Source organism: Pelecanus crispus, chromosome 17 (assembly GCF_030463565.1).
Source record: "Pelecanus crispus isolate bPelCri1 chromosome 17, bPelCri1.pri, whole genome shotgun sequence".
Taxonomy (NCBI): domain Eukaryota; kingdom Metazoa; phylum Chordata; class Aves; order Pelecaniformes; family Pelecanidae; genus Pelecanus; species Pelecanus crispus.
In genome coordinates, this window is record NC_134659.1 from 8,317,553 (window position 1) to 8,329,991 (window position 12,439).

A 12,439-nucleotide genomic window follows, 5' to 3' on the forward strand; every position below is an offset into this window, starting at 1 on the left:
AGGTCAGTCAGCAGCAGGCTGTAGGACATTTAGTCATAGCTACAACTCTATATGCTGCCTCCCTAAGAGGTGAAAAAGTTTAGGTGTACCAGCCCTCATCTCCTCCCTATAAGAAGGGAAGGAGGTCCAGCAATGCAGCTGTAATGCAGCAGAAGTTCAATTAATAGCAAATGAGCTCATGGAGAAGGAATCAAATTTTTGTCCCTTCTAATGACCAGGACGTTTACTCAGCCCCCAGACATAGAATGGACTCAAAGTTTTTAGGGTTCTGTACTGTGCCACTTTCCCTACATCTTTCGATATTATTTGCCTTCATCTGACAGATATCCCACAATCGCCTGGACCTATTCAATTGGAAGAGAATGTGCCAAATACAGTGACAGTAACCTGGGAGCCATCAGCATCTGAGAAATGGGAAAATAATCTCTACTACACAGTCCTGAAACGTGAATCGCAGAAGGGCTTGTGGCGCATGGTGGGTGACCTGATCTACACCAACAAGTTCACGTTCACCAGGCTGATCCCAGGCCGGGACTACTACTTTAGGGTTGTGGCAAAAAATGACTTGGGAGCCAGTGGTCCGTCTGACACTGTGCAGCCTTGGAGAATTAAAAAAACAAAGGGTAAACCAGCTTTTACAAATAGTTATCTGTGTGTCGTCATGCTTTGTTTCTTTTATTGTTTCTAACATACCATCCTGAAATGGGTCTCTCCTCCGTGAACATTTAGTTGCCCAGAACAGGAATTCATGGAGATACCCTAAGAAATTCCAGTTTGGTAGGGAAGGCTTGTCCTTTCTGCATGGACATTGTGCAAATAGACCCTTTATTTCCAGCCATTACGTCATGTAATTTGCCACAAAATTAATTTCCAGCAAAATCTAGGGCTTAAGTTTTACAGAAACCAAAGGTTCGTCAAAGACTTCAAAGTTAAATTCTGGCTAATTTGAGAAGAAACACAGATTACAGTCGATAGGTGCATGGGATCTCTGGCAATTTGCAGTGCAGAATGCCAGACATTCTGCACAACCAAATGTCATGATTGAAAACCAGTTCTTTAAACCCTGACTTCTATTGCTGTGAAGCAGTATCTCAGTGTGTGTTTGTATGTTGCATTTTTTTTAACAGCTGAATTTCAAGTCAAACCACAGAAATACAGGGGAGTTAATCAAAACCAGCCCCCGAGATTCCTCGTCCCATTGAAGCCTCATGTGGTGACTACTGGGAGTGAGTGCCGTATGAGTTGTGCGGTTGGAGGCCATCCACCTCCAAAGATCACATGGTACAAGGACGGTAGAGACCTCTCCAATGATCCTAACTATTTTTGCACAAACAACTTCGGTGTCTGCTCCCTGGTCGTCCTAGGGGTCACAAAACATGATGAAGGAGAATATATGGCAGAAGCCACGAATGAATTGGGCCGCGCCTTCAGCAAAGCCTCCCTCACTATTAAAGGTAACAGTCTTTAATGCTTCTCTTCCTTCATTGTGTGATGTCAAGATACATCATTGCTGTCAAGATGCCTTATAAATGGTAGCCATACAGCTTTATTTACTGACAAGAGCAATGTCCTGTAAGGCAGTTGTATTTGGACTGCTTTATTGAATTTTTAATTAACCTGCTAGTGATCAAGTATGAAACAGAAAGAAGAATGAAAAGGCAGACGTGAGAAAAACACGTGATTTCTACATGAGCCAGAGGTTTTGGGTTTTGGTTGATCTTGAGCAAATCTTTTAGGAAAAAATATCCCATCTTCATTTAATAAGATAATATCTAGGTTAGATTTTTCTACAGTGCAGGAGCCGCAGAATAGAGGATCCTGCAAGGTGTGCAAGGTTAGGTGAAGCAGCGAGGAAAAAGCTGGTGTTAGGTGGCCAAAGGCAGTGAGAAGGGAGGAAAGAGAGGAACGTGGTATGGGTTAAACGAGGTCATTGAGGGTCCTGATGTGAATAGAGAATCAGTGTTGTTGACTGAGGATAGACACATGGTGGATATACTTATGGATAAGTATTGTTGGCACTTTTACTCAGTGCGTTATGAAATATCCTTTACTTTGAGTCAAATATTTTCCTTTGAGTGTAATTCAGAATACCTCATTGGGGTTATATGAGTGGAGAAATGGGTCAGTTAAATCCCTATAATCCTTTTGCAGACATTGGTCTTTTTGGCCCTGTATCATTTCACATCCCCCTTCCAGTGTACCTTACAGATTATCTCCATCATTGAGCTACTTCTCTCTCTCTCTCTCTTATTTTCAGACTCCACCCTGTAGCATGACCTTCCTGAGAACACCTCTGCACTACTATGCAAATGAGAAGGTTTTCACTGAGAACTGGCTCTATACGAAGTCTGTGTATTTATTTTCAGATGTGCATTATGTGTGTCTGAGTGTTTTATTTTTCAAATCCAGTAGCTGCATTTTGAATGTGATGCTGCATTGTAGTCAAAACGGGGAAAAAAGCTTTAAGATAATCTTTTTTAATGATCATGGCTTTCCACTAGACCTGTGAAACACAGATGAGAAGCTTCAGGAACACAGAAGACGAGAGGAAAAATAATTGGCCAACATGAAACTTTCCATGGAGAACACAGGCATGAGACATCATTTTGCCACACTACTCACCTGCTGTCAGGCTGCAACAAGAACATTTCTTGACACCAGAGATCTATGAAGCTGGCCTTTTAGCTTGTGGGTTTCTAATCCGAAGCAATCATTTTAGATTTCATGTAATTCTCAGCAGGTTTCCTAATTCTGATAGAAGCAGTTCCGCATGTATTCCAATACCAGTAGCAGTAAGTATATTATTTCCCTTAACCTCTAAGTTGAAAAGGGTATCTGCCTGCTAGTTTTATCTGGGCAAGAGATAAATTCTCAGACTAGGCTAACATGGGGTAGTGCTACTCACAGTGAAAACACATTCATGGGAATGAATGGAAATCTAGAAGCAGTTGTATTAGTGTGAGCAGATCAATGCTGTACTTAAAAAACCTACTGTAGCAAGTGCTGTAAAAAAGGATGTATCAGTCCTAAACTACTGCATTAGCATCACCTTTGAAACATAACTGCCCCTGCCTCATGACGTTGCTAGAATGTTTTTGCCTAATGCAAAAAGAGGTTAAAAATCTTTCATGTTTGACCAGAAATATGAGGTACCACCAGAGATCCTCTGCCACTGCTGGGGGATTCCAGCACTGAGCAGAGAAGGAGACTGGAAAGCAAAAATGTTATGATGACTGTACAAATGTATAGCATTGTAGCCTTACGACCAAAGGTACTTTGATGACGGCATCTAGAGGACAGGAGAGTCTAGGTCAAAGACTCAAAGCCACGGGATCCTCAGACAGCCAGTCAAACATCTATGTGGGGCTGAAAGGTTCTTTTTGATTATATTTTGTACAATGTTGTACAGACATAGCAACATATGAAATTAAACCATAATTCAGTAAAATATACCATGAGTAAGTGTTCATTTGGGAGAAGGAAGCCCAGCCAGTTCCTGAATGCCAATCCATGTCTGTTGCAACAGCATTTTCACATGTAATGGCTATTTAAGTTCACCCCTCGCCCTGTATTGCATATGTAAGTTCCTGTTTAATCTTGGAAGAACAGAAGAACAAGAGATACAAAGCTTTTGTAAGTTTATTTCTCACTAATGTCTGAGCATGCTGATGGATTGGCAGAGTACTACAATCTCTAATCATGCAAAGTAGGTTCAAAAAACATAATCATGCACATGGCAGCATAAGCCAGCCACTTACTGATCAGGATGTACCCATGGCAAGTGACTTCACACCTCCTTCCTTGAAGCCATCAATACCAGCTTCTACTGGGAACATTTATGTTGCATGCTAATCTTAAGCAAGGATCGTTTTATTTACACCATGATAACCCTCACCACTGTATTGCGACCCCTGTCTCAGGCCCTCCTTGATCCACCAGATGAAGCCTATGTACATTCCACCTGTTATATACAAGAGAAACAGAGGGCTACTCACCTTTAAGTGTCTACTTCCATCAGGGGCACAACTGCCTGTTCTTCCCTTTCCCACCACGTGTGGGCACCTCTGGTTTGTGCTCCCAGCCTATGGGCTGCCAAACCCCCACAAATCTTGTTACAGAGACCATCTCCCAGGAGAGTGGGGCTTCCAGGACGGCCAGCGTGGACCCACCTGGCTCCAGCCTTGCAGCATACCCATACAAAAATGGGTAGGGCAGTGCCAGTGCCTAGCCCGTGCTCTTTGCCATGCTGAGGCCGCTTGTCCCCGATACGCTGACATCTCAAGCAGTTTTGGTAGCCAGGTCAGTCAAGTCACTCGATGTGCTACTTGTCCATCCTTTGAAAGAGCATGGAGACTGGGCATAGACAGCAAGTGTCCACTGAGCCATCTGCCATGCTTCAGCGGGTGAAATGGGTGCATGTGCTGAGCCAGAAGCATGGGACGTGGTCAAGAAGGCAAGTGCTTGTTGCTACTGCTGAAGGACTCCTTCATGCTCAGTTGGGAACTACAGTGCCGCACCTGGAGGAGGGTCCATCGGGATTTAGTTATTTCTTCTAAGGCGGCCTGTTGCTCCATGCAAAGAGGGAAAATTAATTCTTGCAAGGAGCTGGACACGCTGCTCCCTTCCCTTGGAGCAGGACCATCTCAGTTTCAGATTCTCTATTGGCAGTGACCTGATTATCTTCCCTGTAATCCATGTTTATGGATCCCAGCAGGCTTGAATTAGGTTCATACCTGGCGACGCACTTGCTGCTGTTTGAATATGCTAAGAGGAGAGAGATGCTTTCTTGCAAGGTTGAGTGAAAAAGAAGTTTTCACTAGCTTCAGATTGACTTACACTGGTGAATATAACTGTAGGAGTGTGTGGTAGTTTCTGTGTAGTGAATGTGCTGCAGTAGGGTTACTTTTGCTATTTTCTTCTTGACTGATAAGCGTAAGGGCCAAGCTTGTTGGAAGGACCTGAACATTTGAGATTGAAGCCTGAGTGATCTCTGGAAGGACCTGGCATGCTAGGAGCAGGGGCTCTTGCAAGTCGTGCTGAGAGTTGCAGACTTATCCCTGCGCACAGATGTCAGCATCAATTCAAGCTGGTCCTCTGCTGTTATTCTCTTGAATATTTTCTATTCCAGCCCCACGTGCTTAAAGCGCTGGTACTTAATGTCTGGGGAGTAGGGCTGAGCCAGATACGCCATGCAGGGCTGCAAGACAGAGAGCCTGACTAGCAGTGTCAGTAATTCAACAAGGAACGGGTTGTGTGCACAGGCAAGACCAGTGCACTGGAAATGGCCAGTCAGCACGAGAAGCAGGTGAGTGAGTGTTTTGAAGCCAGCAGTGCTGCTTGTTTATCCTGTGCGCTTTGATTACAACAAAGTGGTGCTCCCCCTCCCAGCAATCACCCTCCAAAGTGGAAGAGCGGATGTTGCTGGGTGGGGAGGCCAAAGGGAGAGAGCATGGCCTGGAGGGAGCTGCAGCAGGGGCAGGAGAGAGCTGCCAGTCAAACTTTCCTGGTCTGAAAGTAAGTGGCCTCCCCAGAGTCACAAACAGGAAAGCAGGCTACAAAAGCCTTCAGAGATGTCCTGAGCTCTATTCTTCTCATTTCTTGCAGTGAAAGTCTTCTCACCTGGGTCCCAAACCAGCTCTCTGGCTGCTGGCAGTGGCAGCGATCGCCCGGTCGCTGGCACAGCCGAGAGGGAGGAATCGTGCTGCTCAGGCAGCACTGAGAGACCCCTCTTGCATCCCTGCTGCTGCTCGTTTGCCACTGGCTCAGCAAAAGGGTCTCATGCCATGCTCCCCGAGGGCTGGCCAACTGCTCCTGGCACCCTGGGGGTGGCTGAGCTTGTACTTCAGCTTGGTGGCATTTAGAGAAATTATTGCCTATAACATGTTCTGCTTCCCTTTTTCATGGTTTGCTATTGCTCTTTACAATTGCTGTTGGACTTTGGAAGATGGTAACTGGGGAGCTGGGGTAAGTCTGATGGCTCTTCCCTCCAGGAACCGCTTGTAACAGTCAAAGGATGTGGTATGGGTGCCCCAGCCTGTGGCTCCGCGTCACCAGGGCGCAGCAGGGCTGCTGGTGTGCGGCACCGCTGCAGCACTCAGCTTCTGCTGAGGCAAGGCGCTTGCCTTGCAGTCCCTCGGAGCCACTCCCCAAAATTCCCATCCGATGAGGGAGCAGCAATACCAGAGTAGTGGAGTTTGTCTCTAAAACCAGGTTATGAGCACCGAGGAGAGCAATGCTCCTGAGCTGGGAGGGACAGATGAGCCCTTCTGCTAACTCCCACCCCAGCTGGAGGATGCAGGGCGTGTTGATGAATGTGCTAAGCCATGCCTCTGCCAGGGCTTGGACTTTTTTCCCCCCTCTCTTCACAGGTAGGGCTGGACATAGCTAATTTTGATGTATGTATCACTGCTGAGGGTGAGCAGCTGTGCCAGCTTGGGATGAACAAGCTGGAGAGCAGGTTTCAATGGTGTAAGAGCAAAATCCCCTCCTAGCCCCTGAACATGCGATGATGGATCCTGTTAGGGCAGAAAGCAGGTCCTCACACAGGAGCCTTCCTTGGCAGTAGGTGTGCTTGGTATATTTGGCTGATTTGCAGAAAAAAACCCACCCAACAATTCTCTTGTTAGGACTCCAGCTTCTGTGATCTTTGGTGACTTCAGGAATGAGATCAGGTCTGCTCATAAATCAGCAGTGCTTTTCCATGCTATTTTCTGAGAGCTAATGTCAGCGCTAGGGACTCTCTGGACCTTCTTCCCTTCCTTGTTGATTTTTCCTTCTTAGACCCTGCTTAGCAAAGGCTTTTCTCCATCCATCACAACCAGTGACCGAGGCCCTAAGGGACAGAAGGTCCCTGCTTCTTCCTCTGCAGGTTCCCAGTGTGCTGTGTCTGTGGATGTCCATGTGCATATGTTCGCCCCATACAGTTGTATGTCCTAGCTCCCTTCTCTCCAGGATAGTGCTGGTCAGGGCTGTGGGCCTCAGCTTTTGGTTGAAGCCCTCTAGAAGTAGATGCTGCTGCAGCCCTGCCTCTGCGTGCACCCAAGAGGTTAAAGGCTGTTTGGATGGTGGTCTGGTTTGGCTGGGAGGCAGGAGGTGGTGAGGGGACTTATGCTGGTGTCCTTGGGGAGCCTGTCAACATGAAGAGCATCGATGTATCTGGCAGTGTAGCATCCTTCCACACAGAAGGATCTGGCTGTATTGGTGTGAGTCTGTGAGCAGCCCATGAGGTAGAGTTCAGGGTACTATGCCCTTTGGGAAGGATAACCCCTTTGTAGCTTACGGGCGTTCACAGCCCATCCCCCTGCCAGGGCAAGATGGTGATGGATTGACCCTGGGCAGCGCTTGGAGCAATGGCTGCCAACTTTTGCACCCATCTCCTGGATCTGCCTGCTGCAGGAGGGGACGCGGTTGCCTCCGGAGAGGGCAGTGCTCAGCAGGGAGAGGCAGCCTTTGGAACAGCCTCTGTCCATGCTCCTCCCTGGCTGCACAGCCGGTCCCATCATTTCATCTCCAGGGAGTGGTGCTGTAGGACTGCAGAGCCCTCCAGGTCTCCCCAGGGACAATGCAGAGAGGGTTTCCCAGCCTAGGAGGCTCTGTAATTCCAGCTCCTTCAGAGGCTTGAGACACTTCAGAGCCCTGACATCCTCCACGAGACTTCGTTTAAAAGCTGCCATTGGCATGTCTTACCGCTAGCTAGAGGGCTGAGCACTTCTTTACTGGATGATGAGATTAGAACAAGAGTAGCTCCACACTCCAGGGTGCCCTGGCAGCCTCTCCCCCAAATCTTTGAGGATGGTGCCCTTCTGTAGGCTCCCGTAGCTTAGGTCCAAACACCATCATTGCTGCTTCCAAAGTCTGTCTCTCCCTTCACTCCTGAGCGGAGTCAGTGCAGCTGGTCTGGAGATGCAGACCAAGAGGCGGCTGCTGCTGGAGCTCCCAGGGGTAGGTGGAAAGGCGCATACGCCCCATGCAGAGGGGTTTGCAGCCTGCACCGAGGCAGGAATTCAGCCTGCATGGGAGGGCACAGCCATGTACTGTCGCATGTCCTGCTGTGCTCCCTCTGCGCCACGCTCTCAGCTCTGGCAGCATGGCAGGAGGATGGAGAGATCTGGGAGCAGAGCGCGAGTGCACACAAGCTCTGGTTTGCTTGAACCAGGCCCTGTGCTCACCAGCCCGAGGCAGCGTTATGTGGTGGGGCAGGATGGGGGCTATATCTTCATGTAGGTCCAGCTCAGGTCCTGCTCTAGGCGGGAGAACTAAAAGTCGAACAGCTCTGGTCTGCTTTCAGTCTCCCATGGCTCCCTTCCTTTCCTCAATCTCGGCTAAGACTTTTTTTTCTTTTGTACTGTCTCCCATTCCCCATGGAAGCTGCCCGGAAGTCTTGGGGGAGCATCTAGTCCACATGAGAGGGATGAATTTGATGCTGATCGTAGCATTGCTCATTTTTGGAGGAGGGAGTCCCAACTCCAGAGTGTCCTGTAACACTTACAACAGGACAGTCTGGCCAGAGAAGGATGCTTTGCGCTGGGGGATACTGGTTTGGGTGGTGAATGGGAACACAGCGGGATGTTGGGTTGCTCCGCGGTTTGCTGGAGGCAGGGGTACAGAGGGCCTACTCTGCAGGGTCAGCTTTGCTCCATTTGTTCAAGAGAAGTAAAAGGAACCGGATCTCTTCTTCCCCCATGTCTGTCTGGGGAAGGACAGACATGGGGCTAGATGGAGGACAAGATGGACCCGCTTTCTGCCTCTGTTGGTTCTGGCTCTGCACTGGTTGCAACTTCCCTCCCTGGAGTACTGGGATACTCCATGTGCAGGGACAATGCTCCCAGTGGGAGAAGCTCTACTTCTACCAGGTTCCCACTCCTTACCCTTTATCCTTGCAGGTTTGGGATGCCGTGGGTGCCTTCACCATGGCTCCCTGGCCCTGGAGGTCCCTTGCATGCTCCGTCAGTACCATTTAAGCTGTAATCTCTTTTCTGCATTAGCACAGGCAGGCTGTTGGTGAGTTAGAGGGGTGCAGGGACCGAAAGCTGATATTGTCTGGGCTAGTCACCCTCAAATGCTCTGGGACACCTGGCTGAATCTCTGCTGCAATTGGCAATGCAAAGATGTAAAACTGGACAAGTCTGGAGTATTTCTAAACCTTCTGCAGTGTGTCTCAGCAGTGATTCAGCATCTGATGGGAGTCTGGCAGCTGCCCGTCTCAGCTGAACCTCTCGTGATTTAGGCAGTTGGTGCAAAGCTGCAGTCGCAGGGCACCTCCTGTCCATGCTGACCATGATGCTGGATTCACAACAGGGTCATCCGAGGCAGCTTCTGTTCCTAGGCAGCTTTCCTACGGGGCAGCACATCGAGATGCACAAGCTTCTCAACACAAATAGACCCGCTAGTAACTCTGGCAGTGCAAAGCTGGATGGAGGTGTCGACCAGACTGTAATTTCCTGCCTAATCTTACTTCTGGGCCTGGTAACATGAAAGACAAAACAAAACCACTGCAGCAAGGATGCTGTTAGCTGTTCACTGCTAAAGTCAGGCGAGGTGGATGCAGTGTGGACTGGATCTCCACCTATGTTACCACTGAACACGGTCTGTGGGCCATAGGCGTGCGATTAAACTAAGCGCTGCTATATCTGATGGAGCTCACTGTTATTCAAGGAGTTTTAAGTCAGGACGCAGCAGGCAGCACCAGTTCAGTAAAAGGTGATGCTGTGTGCACTTGGTTACTCTCACAGCAGCCTCAAGAGGCACCTTGATTCATGGAAAAGATCCTGTTAAGCCACAAGGAGCCGGGTGTTTGCACAAAGATAAGGAAATCATTGGATCATTCTTGCTGTAAAAAGGGGCTTTCGAGGCCTCCAGCTTCACTCCTTTCTCTCTGCCCAGCCCTGGCACCGCCAGAAGGACTGAGTGTCTGCCCCAGGGGCTGTGGTCCTCCAAAGCGTCAGAGCTATCTGAGAGCTCAACCAAAAACGATCATGCGAAATGAAACTTGAGTAAAATCACCCAGAGTAACAAACCGTAATGTGCTTGCATTGGCTGGCGCTTGTTTCCCTTAGCCTCGCCAGTGACGCTGGCTCCTCCTTGCCCTCGGCAGGCACAGCCTTCTCCAGCAGATGCAGATTTGCATGACAGACCCAGAGGCACTGACCTATGAAGTTCTGTTACCCTGCAAATGACATTTCCTCTTATTTGCTCACCCCTGTGCAAGCAAAGCCACTCTCTGACCTGTCCCGAACTGCTGGTCTGGGCAATGCCATTCCCTCTAGGGTGGCCTCAGAGTAGCTGGAGTTTCTAGAGGTGTTGGCTTGTGCAGCTCTTTGTTTTCTGTGTCCACAGCTCTGCTTTCTCCCCTACCTTGTCTGTGCACAGCCCGCCTGCATTCTGCGCGGTCCCTTTGCTGGGACAGCGGCTGCCTCCCCTTGCCTGCTGCTGCTGCTGCTGCTTTTGCTGCTGTAACTGCTTAGCGCCGTGCAGGCAAACCCCAGATTTCTCTGCCCTCTTTCCCCTCCTCTCCCTCACCCACCATACCACGGCTCCTTTGCTGGCAGCAGCAGCCACCCCAGCTTTCCACATCTCTGATGTAAGGCTGGCAGCGGGCTGAGGTTGTTTTGCTTCCTCCAGCAGACTGCCGCCTGCCTTGCCTGTGCCTACACCCGGCTCTTGGCTCTTCTGCCTTGGTGTGGCACGTAGTGGCCTTTGTTCTCGCCTGTTGCATGGCGAGCAGATGAAAGCCGACCGTGAAGCATAATTTATAGCTAGCTTGAAACACAGTTTTGGCAGAGCAAAGCACGCCAAAAGATGTAGCAATGCCTGAGGAGCTGCACTCATACTGCTTATCAAATGATGCTTGAAAGGCTCGGTAATGCAAGAGGAGGGTTGAGTTGCTCAATTCTAGCAGAGGATAAACTGCCTCTATTACAGGGACACGTGTTTGGGAGCAAGGAGCTGATAGCTGGCTTTTGAAAACTTGTCCGTCAAGACAAATCACAGCTTCAGGAGCCTTGGTCCAAAGCGCAGCAAGGCTGCAGGAGAGTGCCTGTGCACTGCAAGGCTGCAGCACCTCTCCTTTCCACCCTCCTAGAAAACTGGCCCAGAAAGGAGCTCATTGCCTTTAATACAATCAAATATGTGAGTAAGCTTCATGCCAATGACCCCAAAATCTCTTGGCAGCTGGAATTTGGCGCTGGCACACCCCGCAGGGATGCGTGCTGATGGCACAGTTCCCTCCAGCCACCAGAAAAGCCCAGCCGTGAGTCAGGTGCGTGGCAGCCTTCGCTTGATCGGGCAGACAGCAATGGCCAGCCACTGCAGCAGCCCTCTTCTGCCGAGCAAGCCGTGCGCTGCCATGGGTCCAGGGCAGAGCCCTGCGCAGTGTGTGAGGAGCACGTGCCGGTGTGGACCACACATCCTGGGAGCACGGCTTGCCTCTTCCAAGCTGGTCGTATGGCAGATGCCCGGAACGTCCCTGTCCCTGCTTGTCCCTGCTGTCTCTGCCGTGAGATGCCATTGTCCTGGCTGCTGGCCCTCTGCAGTGGGGGCAGTCTTGTGGTGCTTGAGGATTGTAACATTGCAGGGTGGGAAGGAAGCTCAAAAATTCACCTGGTCCTTCCCCTGCTCCAGTGCAGGACCCAGCGTGGCCGACCCATGCTCAAAAGAGGAGTCTGTCTTCTTAAAGACTTCTGGTGCTGTAGGGTCCATGTGTTACTGGGGTACAAGGCACTTGCCCCAAATCACCAGCAGCTTTTTTTTTTTCCCCTCAAGACCCCTTTTTCAGTCTGCTGGTAGGAAGAGTCCAGTAACTATCCTCCCCATTAACTGTCCCCAGCAGCCAAGATAGGTCAGAGTTTGGGTGCAGCCTCCTGTCCCCTGGAGCAACATCAGCTGTGAAACCCTGGGACAACACTGAGCCTTTAGGACACTTGTGTTTCCTCTGCGAGAAAGACCAGGCACTGCAGGAATATGCTGTGATGCTGCAGAGGCCGTTCAGCAGCTGTGCTGGGGCTATTGAGCTTTATGGGTTGCTGGGAGAACTGTCGGGGGCCTTAGAGAAATCTGGACCATATGTGGATCATCCGCTGGAGTCTCATGTGTGTTTGTGTCCCAACATGGAGACACAGTGACCTACCTGTCTAGGTATACATGTGCTGCTGAGGAGGGGGACTAGGGAGCAGCTCCAGTCCCGACCCAAGCTCCTCCATCGTTAGCTCACTCTTCAGCTTTGTTCCGAATTATTCCACCCAGCTCTCTCCAGGACAAAGCCTGGGTTTCATGCTATAAAAGCCCCACCCTACCACTACCTTCAAATTATTTCTGATGTTTGAACCAGGCAAAAACCCCTCTGATAATAATAATAATAATGTCATAGGCCACCACGTGGGTCTGAAGAGCACGATCCGTAGATGCAGCCTGCTCTGAAGAGGGACATCCCGAAGCAGGGCGA

General features: G+C 49.7%; 1 protein-coding gene across 1 annotated transcript in view; it reads left to right on the plus strand.

The window, feature by feature from the left end:
• Window positions 1-1,468, plus strand: part of IGFN1 (immunoglobulin like and fibronectin type III domain containing 1) — a 33,551-nt gene extending 32,083 nt beyond the window's left edge. The window contains exons 33-34 of the mRNA XM_075722570.1: window positions 324-623; window positions 1,128-1,468. Coding sequence (XP_075578685.1) covers window positions 324-623; window positions 1,128-1,468 — 641 coding nt within the window. The remainder of the gene's footprint in view (window positions 1-323; window positions 624-1,127) is intronic.
• The last annotated feature ends 10,971 nt before the right edge of the window (window positions 1,469-12,439 follow it).